This window comes from Theobroma umbraticum, unplaced genomic scaffold (genome assembly GCF_002168275.2).
Source record: "Theobroma umbraticum cultivar Fairchild unplaced genomic scaffold, ASM216827v3 scaffold_204.0, whole genome shotgun sequence".
NCBI classification, from domain to species: domain Eukaryota; kingdom Viridiplantae; phylum Streptophyta; class Magnoliopsida; order Malvales; family Malvaceae; genus Theobroma; species Theobroma umbraticum.
Genome location: NW_018397267.1, coordinates 4,358,030 through 4,373,223, shown reverse-complemented (window position 1 = coordinate 4,373,223; position 15,194 = coordinate 4,358,030). Strand labels below are relative to the sequence as shown.

General features: G+C 34.7%; 1 protein-coding gene across 2 annotated transcripts; it reads right to left on the bottom strand.

The window, feature by feature from the left end:
* Positions 1–10,997: 10,997 nt before the first annotated feature.
* LOC110423990 (BOI-related E3 ubiquitin-protein ligase 1-like) lies at positions 10,998–12,742 on the bottom strand. 2 transcript variants are annotated; one of them, XM_021438443.2, is made up of 3 exons: positions 12,292–12,742; positions 11,819–12,179; positions 10,998–11,675 (listed from the first exon to the last, which is right to left on the bottom strand). In XM_021438443.2, exons 1-3 carry the CDS (start codon positions 12,345–12,347, stop codon positions 11,103–11,105), a joined length of 990 nt encoding a protein of 329 aa, XP_021294118.1. In that variant the 5' UTR covers positions 12,348–12,742; the 3' UTR covers positions 10,998–11,102. The 2 variants fall into 2 exon arrangements, with proteins under 2 accessions (XP_021294118.1, XP_021294119.1); XM_021438444.2 differs by having other exon boundaries at positions 11,819–12,176; positions 12,292–12,740.
* Between the last annotated feature and the right edge of the window lie 2,452 nt (positions 12,743–15,194).

Below are 15,194 nucleotides of genomic sequence, written 5' to 3'. Positions count from 1 at the left end.
CACACATATTCTCTCTCCGGGTGGCAGATGCGTTCATGATAAGTTTCAGCCATTAGATGCAAAAGCAAGTCAATACGTAGGTCAACTTTTTTCTGACAAATTACCTTTTAGTTCAGCGTGTAGCAAACGCTTCTGTATCAAAAGCAAGAGAAGGGTGAGAAAGTTGAGCTTGGGAACAAAAAGGAGGGGACGTGTAGGTGCCTAGCAATCTTGATACTTCACCTATATGATATCCTAAGTTTCAAATTATTCCATTCCAACATTTTTCAATAACTTGGGTTCCTATTTCTTGCACAGAGACAAAGTCAAGTTTGGTTAGATGCAATGGGTGCCCACTTGGACAAGGTGAATGGAATCACAATCTCTCTCTCTCTCTCTCTCTCTCTCCATCTGAAGTCCATTCCACTAAAACCATTAATGTTGGGTAGTTGATTTATGTTTGTTCACAAAGACTTTATAAGGTTTAAAAACTGGAGAGCAAGACATAATCATTCTACCCAAGATGGGTGGTTGGTTGATTTGCACTGAAACAGCTTTGATGGCTGCAATCTTCAAAACCCCATTAATGGAAGGAAAAGGACCCAAAAGGTTCTGTAGGGTTAGAACAAGGGAATTATATTTTAGTGGGAGAATATGATGTGTTCACCCATCTCTGATAACACCCCTAGAAAATTAATACTTTTTATTTGTTCCCTCTCTAATAGGTTCATCCTTATTGGGTTTTGATTGATTCAACCATGGAATAATGATGCCTTAGCTTTACTTCTACTCCACTAACCCTTGTATATATACACACATATCACACTACCAAATCCATATGCCTTGAAAGTAAACCCATGGCAGGCTTTAAACTTCCCAAATAAAGGGCTATATATGCATTGTGGAAGGGTCATGATTCTAGATGTGCGTAGTGCTCTCCCTCTCTCTCTCTCTCTCTCTCCCTCTCTCTCTCTCTCTCAACTTGTCCTTTGCCAGTGGGACCATATCATGAAGGGGAAATGTGTTCTAGGGGGAACAAAAGAAGCAAACTTCAATTTTAAGGTGATGGACCAGTAACTGTGTGCCCCAATCCACATTTAAACAATGTTGCCCCAAAAAATGAAAAAAAAAAAAAAGAATAAAAGAAAGGTTATGATTCACATCTAGGGCCCCATAGCTCTTAATTGGATCCATATTTCATGTTCAGCTTTGTGCACTCCATCCCCCTCAAACCCCACCCAACTGCATGGAATATGGACGGGATAAATCTACAAAATGGACTGCTTTATGACACACCTTTCCATCTCTTTACACAACTGGGACCCATTCCCCTTACATTTTTCATTGTCCTGGACTGTGCCCCCTAATCAAAGATTCAAAGATTAGGGACAAAGACATGGGCCTAGATACTGGGATCCTCTATTTTGTGTCAGATGGGTCCCCTAGCACTGAAAAATACCAATACTAATAGATAAAAAAGGGGTGGGGTTATGTGTCATTTTCGTACTTGTGTCATGACAGAGGGTTGGCAAAACATGTGGGATGAACTCATAGGCAGTCTTGATAGCCTGTTATGTTACTTTCTTCTTGATATGGCCATGTTGTCAAAAAGATGAGCCTTATTCTCTTTGTGACAAAGTTCTCAAAGCATCCACCACCTTTTCTGAAAGCAACAATTCACCAATATATCTCCTATAGCCTCCAACCATTTAATACATTTATATATACGTCTTTTCGTAACAACAATTGAGTGACTGTCGTTCTTCTCCCATTTCATATGCGATCAAATTCAATGCATAAAGACAACTTTTAGAAATTTAAGATTATTTGTTTTGATAAGCTCCCTCTTTATGTCCACACCACTGTTTCAATAACTTTCGAGTTAGTTGGCAAACAAGCAAATTTTCCACCACTCACATACTTGTATATGTAAAGTCCATTAATTCTCTTAATTAATTAAATCTTAACTCTTGAACTCTTTTGTTTAGAGTGACCGATCATTAGTTAACCTTTTAATCTTGGAAACAAGAACATTTATCATATGGTACATGAATCCTTTGAATCTAAGTCTTGTTGCTAAACTACTTAATATCTTAATCTCAATCCCCTAACCTTAAGCAAGAACCTAAAAGGAGTTTTGAACTAAAATTCAAGGATATGTACATCTCCCAAGTTCATTTTCACTACACAACCACAATTTCTTATGCATTGCACGTTACCCCCACTGATTTATAAATGTGTAATCAAGCAAAAGTAAATGACAAAATTCTTTGTCTGTTGAGTGCATCTTTTCATCAAAGGACATGGTGCGTGGTGCATGGAGCTTGAGTCTAAAACTTTTTCCCACCTTAATGTGTGTTATGATTGAGAATAGAAAAGAAAGTTTTCTTGGGAGAATGGGCAAGGCCCACATGACATGAAGATGGGATTCTATATATGACATGAGGAGACTTTATTTTTTAGTTTTATTTTTTGGTTTTGATTTCACTTTGGTCAAGATGGCGAGAATACCGCAAATTCAAACTTGTTGTGCCTTAGTTTATTCACATTTCTTTTTCTTCTTTATAGTATTATTTTCTTGTCAATCAAGAGCGAAGACTGAAGTAGACATGAGGGTGGTTGGCCCCTTTTTGTTTAGCTAGATTTTTAATTTCCTTTGAAGTGATATAAGATAACAAAAGAATCAAGAGATGAGATTAGACATATATATATCTCATACATTGCACAAACCAAGCAAAACAATCCACGAGAAGTACACAATTAATTTAGTACTGATGAGACACCCTTTTCACAACCCTAAGAAATTTTACATCATTGACGAAACTTTGTAACAATCACAACAAGAACCAAATATTTGCATTAAAATGGAATATTCCCTTTTTCTTTTTTTATTTTTTTTAACCAAAAAGGAATTTGTCAACTAGAAGATGATCATCCTGGGGTTCGTCATGGGCGGCAAGTTGGTGCACCATGTAACTAACCCAATTGCTTAATTAATCACAAATGCATGACGAATTAATTAAGATCTTATTCAAGTATTTTTTTAAAAAAAAATTGATGATATAGTTAAACTTCATGTTTTTAGTGCATGAACTTGATTAAGGCCATCACTAAAACTTCTCAATACCATTGATAAAGATTAAAGATTCGTTTCTGTCAGCTAGTTGCGGTCCTTCTCTGAGGGATACATTTATATCAAAGAGAATATCAAAACCAACTGGGACACTGAAAAATGCCTTGATTGGAATATTTGTAGTCATTGTTGGGAAAACTAAAGTTATTTTGGCACATCCTTGGAATTGGTCTTTCCCTAATACCAGCAAGTTGGATATTGTGGGTATGAATTTTGTAAGGGTGGATACCTGTGATTCCATCCATTTCACCAGGCCAATATACATGAAAAGAATACAGAAGAATTTAGAACATCACTTTCCAAAAATTATTAAATGAACAACGAAAAGAATACACATAAGGAGAATACAACATTATGAAAATTATTAACTTTTGTTGATTACATGATTGTTAAATGTAACACCCCTCCACCAAAACAAAAAGGGAGATAAGATAAATTTAGAGTATTAATTAGAATTAGTTGTGCAATGTTAGCCCTACATTGCTGTATTTATTTGCCGCCTACCCTAGATTTTATCACTATAATATATTATAAAGGTGTGCTAAAAACTAATTTTGAACCATTCATTAGGTGTTTATTATAAAAAAATTGCATGTTGATGTGGAAAAAAAATATATTTATAACATAAAAATAATAATTAGTCAAAAAAATTAGGTCAACTTTCATTAAATTTAATTGGCCTAGGAAATGTTCCTAGAGATTCATTACACCTTAATTTACGTGTAGCGCATGTACTTTTAATGCCGTGTGCAAACCGCATTCAAGGAAGGACCTTACAATTGTATTCTACTACGAGATCAAACTAACCACTTTCTAGGAAAATCAAATAAATGGAGTGGTGGGCAACTCTATTTATATATATATATATAAATAAAAAAAAGGGAAGAAGTTTGCTTTTTAAAGTAAGATGTTTACTTGCTTCTGATTCCATTCTTGGGAAAGTAATAGTGCTTTAATTATTTAAGGGGAGAACCCAAGCTAGTGAGTTATGAGTATTGTATATATAATAATATGCAAAAGTGGTCACTATCAAAGTGATTGTTATGTGGAAGATATCATTATCAAAAAACACCCTAAACGTGTAAAGATATATTATCATGAATCTCCCCCCCATTTGATTAGATTAGATTAGATTAGATAGGTTTAAAGGGCAGATTGGACAAGAAAAGACACTTGAAATGGAGGGATTCATGTGAAATTTTTGACCCTTGGATTCTCTGTGATTATTTTTTCGAGAGTTTGATGCCGGTCATAGAGGGACAAATCATATTAAGTGGATCCCACAAACAAAAGAAATCTCCATCATCATCAAATGCTGCTTTCATGTACGCCATTATTAAGTAATAATAATCCGTTTTCGGCTCACATTTTTATTCCCCTTATCTCGAATTAGAATCCCTGGGTTTGCACGTTGACAGGAATAACTTAATAAGCTAGGGACAGAGGGTGTTGTATTATAATATTAATATCATTGGAAAGAGTATTTAGAATAGGATAACAGCAAGAGGATGATGATGATTTCACCTCATATTTAATTCTTTTATTCGTAGGATGCTAACGCAAGTCCACCATATCACGTGGAATTCTAAAGTAAGGTTAGATCAACTTTTAAACCGACAAATTATGGAAATAAAGCTGTAGTAAATATCGGTAAAATTTTAATTAAAATTCAGAAAATCATATATAAATATAAACTAGACTTACTTAAACGTAGATAATTGGTTACTTGAAAATTAGATACTAACCACATGTTTTTAGGAGAGAGGTCATATACGCGTTATTTTGAATCAAATGTTCATGTATGTGATTACATGGAATTTTAATTGATGTTTTAATAATGTCAAAACCACTAAATGATTTCACCATTTTTTTAATAGGGATAATTAAGGACGAAACAGTAAAAAAAAGTGTTATTCCTAAGCAAACTATCCCTAAATTAGGAATAACACTTTTAATTGATAGGGATAATTTTTGACCATTTTAATTGATGTTTTAATAATGTCAAAACCACTAAATGATTTCACCACAAGATGGAATAATAATTGTACCAATGTTATAATTGCACCAAACTTTTCCTATTTCTGCGAGCTACATTTATGTGAAAGGATGAGGAATGAGTAGATATGATGATGAAGGCAATCATCCTCTTCTCTTTGTGGGATAGATGAAATTAATGTGGCATCTGCTTGTCCCTCTACGGAGAGTGGTTGCCAATACCTCTTCCATGTTACAAAGTAAAGTTTTAACTTATGTCATTAAGCTAAATTAACTTTTATCATGAAGAAGAAGAAAAGGAAAGAAAGAAAGAAAGGGTCATCAATTGAATAGGCTTACCAAATTAACTTTTATCGCAAAGCCAGTTGGTGATAGGTCAGCAATGTATAGAGGGTGGTTGTCAATTATGTCATGAAACTAATAAAGTCCTTCTCAGCCATTTTTCAATTCTTGCTTCGTCAAAAGTATGCTTTAAAAGTTTAAATTATTAAAAATTGAACTCTCCACAACATTTTCAGCTTGTAAAATATGAAGGAGAATGTCTACTTGCTCCTTTAATTAAGTTTATCATCGACAACCAAACATGTTAAAGAAATTTAAGTTGGATTAAGATTAGTTGAATGTATCACTTACTTTATCAAAAACAAAAAATGACAACTTAGTTCCAATTTCAAATCTTGAGTTCCTTTGTTCTAGTTATATGAGGCAAATCACTAATTAAGTAACATGTGCAAATGAATCTTCATATTCTTACAACTAATTAGGTGAATTGGAAAGCTAAGAAGTACCAACTGATTTGACGGTGCACGTGTTTAGGGTTTCCCAAAGCATATTGTTTGTAAAATCCACAGCTACTAAATTGTCCTCATTGGAGATATATATCAACCAACTTCCACAAGGAACATTGAGACAGTCTAATTTGGACGCGGCATCAGATTTAACTTAACGTTGAATTATGCTTCATTGCCAAGAGACAATGTCTCCACTCCCTGCAACACCCACAAAGGGAAGCTTCGTTGTAGTTGTTGTTCTTTTTTTCCAAGTCTTGGACAATGATTTGCTAAAACCCTTATATTTGATAGGGAAAAATTATTTGCGACTTTTCAAAGGTAAGTTTCCCCTTCAAGAGTTATGGTTGGTCGTAGATTCCTGCTGATGACCAGCAATCATTGAGTGAAATTTTCCCACCACCCATCACAAAAATTTCTTGCCTCATATCGGTTGGTATAGCGTTCTAGCTTCTTTATCATTCAACAAAAAAAAAAAAGAAAGAAGAGTAACCTCTCATCTACTTTATTCAAATTCAAAATCAAATTTCCACGAAAACTACATTTTCATCCATATACGATAAGAAGGGCAATTGACACATCTACTTTCTTCAAGTGCCTTTGACATGTCTCTCATTCGGAACTCTTCTCCACCCTTACTAAGTTAACCTTTTCCTAACTTTATTATAAATTTCTTGACGCAGAAAACCTGCAGTAGTTGTTGTGGTGGTAGTAAATATACCTACCAAACTTTGAACAATTAAACCTGGTCAAACAGTGCTTACCTATTTGCCTTACGTCCATATTGAAAATTTCCGCGGCAGCTTGCTAAACGAAGGAATAGGAAAAATCAATAGGGAAGGGAATGAGAATGTCATGTTTGTAATTAGGTGAACTATTGAGAGAAGTGTCAAAAACAGTGCTCCTATTAATTAATTTCACGAGGTAGTAACTACAGAAAGACAATTTTATCAAATAGAAGTAAATAAGATGAACTTAAAAAAGACAATTTCGTGTTAATGAAAAAGAAAACAAAGACACGGAAAGAAAATCAAGATGTGGGGCCCAAAAACATGACATAACATGGAAGAGGGCGGGGGAACAGTAAACAAGGATGACTATGTTACACGTGTCAAAAACCCAAAAGGGAGCCCTCAGTGGGGAAGGTAAAGCAAAGTCCTTTCACGTGGACCCATAAAAGGGATTTTGTCATTATTCAGAGGACAAAATTTATGGGACACTTAAACTCACACAAAAGTGCCAAAATTAGCAGATTATGGTCTTCTTTTCTGCTCTTTTGTTGTGCCTGCTTTACCCCGTAGGCCTTTTTTTAAAAAAACAATATTAACTGCCTTTTAGGTTACCCCTTCTCTCTCCCTCTCCTTTCTCTGATTTTGTCGGCTTTGCACCTCCAAGATTAGCATCACGGCACTGTGCAAAACTCCACACAGAAAAGAAAAGAAAAGAACACTGGTTTGTTTATTATTGTTGATTATGATTATCATCTGCAGTACTGCAGGCTGCATCAGAAGAAGATGGGAAACGCCAAAGTTTGAACGCATGTTCTCACGCTAACAGCAACAACACCTCCCCCCCCCCCCAACCCCAACCATCGTATACCGTTGCTGCAGGTCCTCGGCGTGTTTCCAGGGTTCTTTCCCTTCAACCCCCCCCCCCCTCCCCCTTTTTTTTTTGGGTGCTTTCACTTGGGGTTTGGGTTCACCTCCCTTGGACAGTGCCCTTGTATATATATAAATGAGAAAAAGAAGAAAATAGATTGAGCTTTTCATTTCTCAATTTGGGTCCATATAAACATGACATATGCCATAGACGTGGACCTTTCAATTGACTCATCTATCATATATATCATTCTCTCTCTCTCTCTCTCTCTCTCTTTCTCTATATATATATATATATTATGAAATTGCACGACAATATGACATACTAAGATATATAAGATTGAAAATAAAATGGAAACAGAAATTACGTTAATAACAAGTTAATTAAAAAGAAGTGCTAAGTATGGAATCAATGGCGACAGGTAGATAATAGATAGTAACAAGAGGATAATTGGATGTTAATTAGATGTAGGGTAAAAAACATACACAAATACAAACAAAAGGAAGTGGAGAATCAAAGAGATGGCAAAAGGGGGCCATATAAATAAATAGATAGAGAGAGAAGGGCATGAAATGAATGATGCTAATTTTGATGGTGTGCGTGGAAGGGGTTTGCACCTGGATCACGAATATAAAGGTGTTGGGTACGGTGACAGAGAGACAAATTTTTTTTTGGATTGGTCCTACTCAAGATTGTTAACGTATCTCTTCATTTTCTTTCTTTCTTTCTTTTCTCTCTCTACCTGTATTTTACGCTGTTTCTTTTGAAGCAAACTTATGATGGTACTGCATTTGCCATGCAGATATATATACATACTGTATATATATATATGCAGTGTTATTGATGCTTTTGTATGTATATGATCACACATGGGTGGGCCTTTCCCTAAAAATATTATCTAGTGTCTGTTTCATGTCTGATCTGTCAGCTCCTCGTTCCCACTTGCGTCGTTCTCCTACTTCAATTCACATCTCCAATTTTCTTGATTGCCTCTAATCTGGATATATATCCTTCCTATTATTATCTGATTTATTTACTTGTTGAACATTAAAATTTTTAAATTACATAACAAATATGTATTACATGGATTCTCATTTATTAAATTCATTATTTATAATTAATATATATTTTCATTTTTAAGAATTTTGTATAAAATTTAAAACTTTTAATAATGATTATATGAATTTGAAGATTTCAAGTAATTGCTTGACCTTTTTATTTAACATTTTTTATTATAAATTTTTTTATTATATTAAATTAGACACAGTTTAAACTTATATCTTTATCGAAATTTTACTGATGTTTGTGATTTATTGGACTTATTAATATAGTGAAATTAGTTTGTCTCAATAATTTCTTGCTATTGGTTTAACTTTTTTCTTTCTTGAAAATATAAAGATTTATTTCGATATGAATGAAAACAAAAGGATAATAGGCTACTTTGTTATTAATTAAAGTTATAGAGGAAATTGATCATTCAACCATCTCAACAAATAGGATTAGAATTGAAGTCTCAATTTCCAACTTAAAAATCTCACATTTATTTAACGTGTAGCTAAAGGAGTGTGTCAGAATTGAAACCTACTAACTATGATTGTAAATATTGATATATAACTATATATAATGAAACGATAAATAGATATGTTATTAATTAATGTAACAAGTAATAATCGAACAATAACAAAGCTAAGGAACCAAACCTCTCTAATTGGATAGACATCGTAGGAGGCAGGTACCATGGCAAGCTAAAGGCAACCTAGCTAGTACTTGATTGTATTAAATACTAGTCCTTAAAAGGAACAGGGATCAGCTAACAGGCTTTTTCGGTGCAGGAGGTAATTTATTTCATAATGGAAAGGAAGGCAACAACACTTGTTGCCTACCTCTAATTCCTTGGCAAGTTGAGTCCCATAATGACTCACGTTGTGGCAGGCGTTTGGGTTGTGGCTTTTGCCGGTCCAAGCATCCCCACCCGAGAAGAGCCGTCCTAAAGCAAAAATTTTGTTCGACTGAGAAGGGATAATCTTTTGGATCTTTCGTCCGATTCTTAATGATATGATTACATCATAATAATCTTAGTTTGGTGGGGGCTGAAAATGGTGATGACATGACAAATGAATGCAAATATTTTTTGTGCCATCCTTCAACTTTAAAATATGTCTCTGCCTTTCACGCTTTATAAAGAAGGAAAAATTGGACTAAAACAAAAGACATTGAAAAGGTGAAAAGGAAAAGAGTGGGAAAAAGAATGGGGAGAAAATTGGGGGCACAAACCATTCATTTCTTTTTCCATCTAATTTCAATTGAGGAGTAAGTACAAACAAAAATCATAGTTTTTCCTTTTCTGATACACAGAGGAAGGCCACTTATTAGAAATGAATAATGATTGAAATTCTTTGAAAATTCAAACCAAAGAGGAAAAAAAAAGGTAGACAGGGGGATTCCTAGAAGATGGCTCTAGGTCTTGGTTATCATTTCCTAGATTGGCCACCAAAATTAACTTTGGGGTGAACTTATTAGGGTGGGGTGAAGGATTTTTACTCCTAATACAACTTTTCATAGATGCCTGTGTTTTCAGTTGTTCAATCAAAACATGAAATCCATTTAACCTTAATCCATTTCTCAATTGTAGGTCAAATGAACTCAATGTGGCTGAAAACGTCTTCAATACTATTTTAATTACAAACCAAAGACATTGACAAGAATCCAACACGATAAGGAGAAAAGTTAAAGATGGTGTTAAAAAGTTACACCCAAATCTTTATTACTGTTAAATAATGCGAAGATCTTTTTGATTCAAGAGACTTGCACAAATTGGTGGGTGTGGGGAGGGGGGGAGGGGGGGTCTAGGGATGACCAACCCCACCGTCGCCTTTTCCCTTGGGGCGAAAAAGGGGTTGGGAATTTAAAACACCAAGAATAAAGGGAAGTTCGTGACACCTCCATAGGGATCCTTTAAGCTTAAAACGATAGATAAATAAAAGTAAAAGGAATGAATGAATGAATGAAGCTAAGAACCAACAAGGCTACCCCTCAAAATCACATAATATCTGGCTTCAAGACTCCAACCCTTGCTTTTTCTTGTTTTCATCAAAAAAAAAAAAAGAAAAGAAAGTTCCGTTGTAGAGAACAGAGAAATTGAGTAATTGTCCCCACTTTGTAAATGAACAATAATGCTTAACTTTGACAATTTTACTTTACAGTTTGGTCAAGGAAGCCTTCACACGAGATTCCCTCACAATCAACTGTCTAAAACTCTAAACCCCATTTGTATTCACCGCGTGCATTCTTCCAATTCATCGAATAGCCATTTTTTTCTTGATTACTTTTCAGGCTTTTGCTGCCAAATGAATTAAAAACAAAAGCCATAAAAAAATCTAACCCAATAGACCTGCTTCCAACTACTGAATCACCATTCTCAATGGTAAAAGCAGATAAACATTAACTCACACAGCAAAATGGAAAGAGAAAACAGATAAAGCATGAGATGGACGAGACACTCATAACGAAAAAATTTTCTATGATCCGTTTCTAAAAAGATATTTGCATTTCTTTTTCTTTTTCTGTTTGGTTTCACTAAGAACTCTAAAAAAATTTTAAAAAAAAATTTAGGACATGTTAACATGAACACTGGCATTGGTAACAGAATCACAAACAGGGCAAGTTCCTACCAGCGTGGACCCACACATTGTACACAGACAAAGATGCCTGCATGGCAGCAACAGTACACTTGACTCTTTCTCCCCACACTTTCTACACTTCCGGTTATTCCCAACCACCGCCTTATCTTGCAGACCACCACCACGCCCTTGTGGTTGTGGTGGCACCACCTTGCGCCACCCTTCATCACTGCTGCCGCAACTAGACTCTGCATCATCAGCCAACGCGGCTGCTCCCCCGCTCACATGGCGTTCCTCGCTCACATGCGCCAGGACTTGCTCTAAATTGGTGCGTAGGGAATTGGCTGTGGCCTCATTTGTTTGTGCCAAGTCCCTCCAGAGTTGGTTCTCTACGTATAGACTTTTCACCCTTTCTTGAAGAACCCAGTTCAGTTTCCCCATTCTTTGTATCTCTTCATCTTTTTCCTTCAGTTTCTTCATAACCCCTTCTTGGATCGCAGTTATCAACATTCTTGATTGCCTCTTCCTTCTTTCTTCAAGTTCTAACCTGACTTTTTCTGTCTGTAATTAATGCAAAAAGTAAAAACTCATATCAGTAAATTGCATTGTTCACTGAGCATTAAAAAAAAAAGGAAAGAAGGGTTTTTTGCCATTGAAAGTTGAAACGGCTGTATTAAGAAAAAATTGGCTTTTCTAGAACTTACATGTTCAGCAATAAAGCGGTCAATCTCTTGTTGTTGTTGTTGGATCTGGGAGAGTATATCGTCATCAAGAACAGAGGAAACACCGGAAATTTTGTTCTTCTGAGACACTGGGTATGAATCAAAGCCACTGATGAATGAATCTCTAGGCCTTTTTCTTGGGGCTGAAACTGGAATATTATAGGTAAGCCCACTGTCAGCTTTGTTGATTGAAGTCTTGGCTGAAGTTGGATCACAAACAAGGGATTGATACAATGGAAAAAGCTGTGAAGCTTCTTGCATTGTATCAACCAAAGGAACACAAGAATCCATCTGAGTATTGTATATATTGCCACTCCCTTGATTTGTTTTGATAAAATCTCTGCTACAACAAAAGAAAGAGAGAAAAAGGAAAACCGCATGTTAGAGAAAGAAAAACTTGAAAACAGATTAAACCCATTCTTTGAAAAAAAAAAGGAGCAGATATTTTGAAGTACCTGTTGGTGATTAACTGAGGAGGGAAAAGATTCATATGCCGAGCTTCAACTGCCATTGGATAAAGCCGTTGGTGTTTTGATTCTTTGCTTCTACGTGATTTCTTTGCTTTGCTTTGATGTGTCGTTGTTGTTGTTCTTTTAGTTTGCTAAGAGAAGGAATTAAAACATAGAAATACAGAGAGAAAAAGAGATTTATAAGGGAGGAGGGGAAATGAGAGAGTCCTTGGGTTTGAAGGAGGAGAGATTAGTATGCCAAAGAAAAACTGATAGAGGTGGCGAGTATGGAGGCTCCCCCTTAATGAATTGGGTTTATTTAGGCTTTGGTTTTTAATAGAGAGAGAAAGTCAAGAAAGACTTTGTTACAAAGAGGAAGCCAGAGAGAGAGAGAGAGAGAGAGAGAGAATCAAATCGTTATTTATTGTACACAAAATTTTCTTTACAAATTAGCAAAACATGGGGTGCCAGATTTTGTTCCTAGATATGGTTACTATATAAACTCTTTCTCTCTTTTTTTTCCTTTTACTTTTTACATTAATACTGCCACAAACTTATTCAAATTAACTCTCTTTTATGGTTTTTTCCCCCTTGGTTTTTGCCCCCGTGTTTGTCTCGGTAAAAGTAGACTTTCAGGGGTATTAACGGAATTTCACTATTCCCATTTCGGTCTATCAAACGTGGGATTTAGTGTTTTAACCAAAAACGATGTGGCTGTGATTTTTATCTGAGTAACTGACAGGCGGCATATCTGCCACGTATCAGCTCCATGCAGGCTTGCCACGTCAGCCGATCACTAGGGTCCAAAAAAAAGAAAACAGGTGAAGGCCCGTTGTGAACGTGACACAACAACGGACCCCACCTTATCGCACGTGTGAAGTGTGGGATCTTTTCTTTTTTAGTATTTAGTAAAATAACTTCAATAAAATAATTTTTAAAAAAAATAAAACGAAGAAGAAAAAAGAAAAGAACAGCAAAAGAGGATACTCCTTGCTCCTGTTACTAGCCCACGTTTGCGGGGTCCATAGTAGGGAGTGTGGGGCCCAGATACGGTTTCCCCGTTTTGTTTCCTTTGTCCCTTTTTTTAGCTGGTGTCTCTGTACGGACAACTAGGCATGGCGGATAGTGAGCAGTGAGGGAATGATCTCTTGTGGGACCCCTTTCTTACCTTACGTAATTTTTTTTTCGGAAATTTATGTTTTTCTTCTTGTATTTTTTTTTAAAAGAGAAAACATCTTTTCAATATTGTGCAAATTTTTAGATAAATTAGTGCAATTTTTTAATTAAAAAATTGTATCATTTTTTTTTTGGCAAAAATTCAGAGATATAGGATATTTAGAATAATTATCTCTCTTACTAAACACTGCTAAAGCATTTAGTTTATGATAAAATTTGAAGTCAAAATCACCTATATGGAAATAAGATTTGGATGATACTTACCAAGAATTAATTGGATTAGCCAACCATTAATGCGTGTAGACATTGGCTAATAGCAATTAAGTGCAATAATTGTCATTTGTCGCATTGTTCAAAGCACCAGCTGGGCTACTAAACTTACTAATTAATTAATTAATGCTAATGGACTTAACAAAGGATAAGAAATTATAATTTTTCAAAAAGCAAATTAAAAAGATAAGAAATTATGAAAACCTCATATGGTAATTACACTGTCATCTTTTAAGCAAAGGGTTCAAGACCACTAGACGATTTTTGTGTGACAGATTAGGAGTTCAACTGGTTTGGCATGACATAGTTAGAGAAGTAATACACTTTGTGATATTCTAATTGCTCACTTAGTTTTTATTATTACCAAACGCATGATATGAGAAACATAATCATTATTACCAAACAATTAATTACTCCTAAAAGGTACAATTACATAAGTAATTGGTTTTCAACTAAAGTTAGTTCAAATTTTTACAAACTTGAGGATAACGTTTGACAGCAGCAACTCATTTTGACTAATCCAAAAGTGCTAACATAAAGGCTTTAAAGGACATTAGATGTCTATACTTAGCTTTGTTGTTTATATAATTATCCTATACGTTACTTATGGATTTTTTTTTTATGTTTTGTAAACGGATTAAAAGGTTGACAATTATTTCATGAAAATATCTTTATAAGAATTAATGAATAATTAATTTATTAAATAGAGATGCGGTAATCATTTAATTTGTTTGTGAAATTTAAAAACCCAACAGTTAGAATAGAAAAAAAAGGGGGGTTTCTTGTGAATATTTCTCCACCGGGCACATGCAATTTTTCTATTTTTTCCAAATTAATAATGAAATATTTTAATGGAAAAATTTTTAAAAAAAAGTTGTGGTTCTCGCTAATGTTATTATATAGATGCATTAATTTGCCAATATAATATGAGAGGGATCTCTATATTTTTACCTCAAATGACTTCAACAAATTAAACAAGATTTGCTGGTATAGTCCATCGTGTCCATGCTTGGACTTCAATTGACTTAATGTTAATTATGGAAATAGATCACCTCCATTGCCTATCGTCTCTGGCATTATATATGTATATATATACAGATTCATTTAATATGATCCCTTTCCTAAACAATTCATTTCTTCTTTTTCAGATTAACATTTGACAGAGCTATTCCTCTTTAATCTGTCAACTTAACATCAGATTCATTTAGTTAGAAAAATAAAATATAGTAGCATGTTTCATCCATAAATTCATGAGTTGAAATTGTATAGAGTTTTACAAAAATTGGGCATTAGTAGAAGTCAAGAATTAATGAAGAATACCTAATTCTGAGCTCTGCCACTAAATATATGAAAGAGCGCCTAATTTTTGATGTAACTTAACTTCACTTGAAAATGTAAGGGAAATGATGAGGCCATGAGGCGTCCATGACCACAAAATTTTCTTTACTGACTCAGCAGCTTCC

Excerpts from the sequence above, each read along its gene's own strand:
- LOC110423990 (XM_021438443.2), bottom strand. The coding sequence starts at position 12,347 with ATGGCAGTTGAAGCTCGGCATATGAATCTTTTCCCTCCTCAGTTAATC. Across the intron at positions 12,180-12,291 it reads CCTCAGTTAATCACCAACAG|CAGAGATTTTATCAAAACAA; the intron begins GTACTTCAAAAT and ends CTTTTGTTGTAG. Across the intron at positions 11,676-11,818 it reads ACCGCTTTATTGCTGAACAT|ACAGAAAAAGTCAGGTTAGA; the intron begins GTAAGTTCTAGA and ends CATTAATTACAG.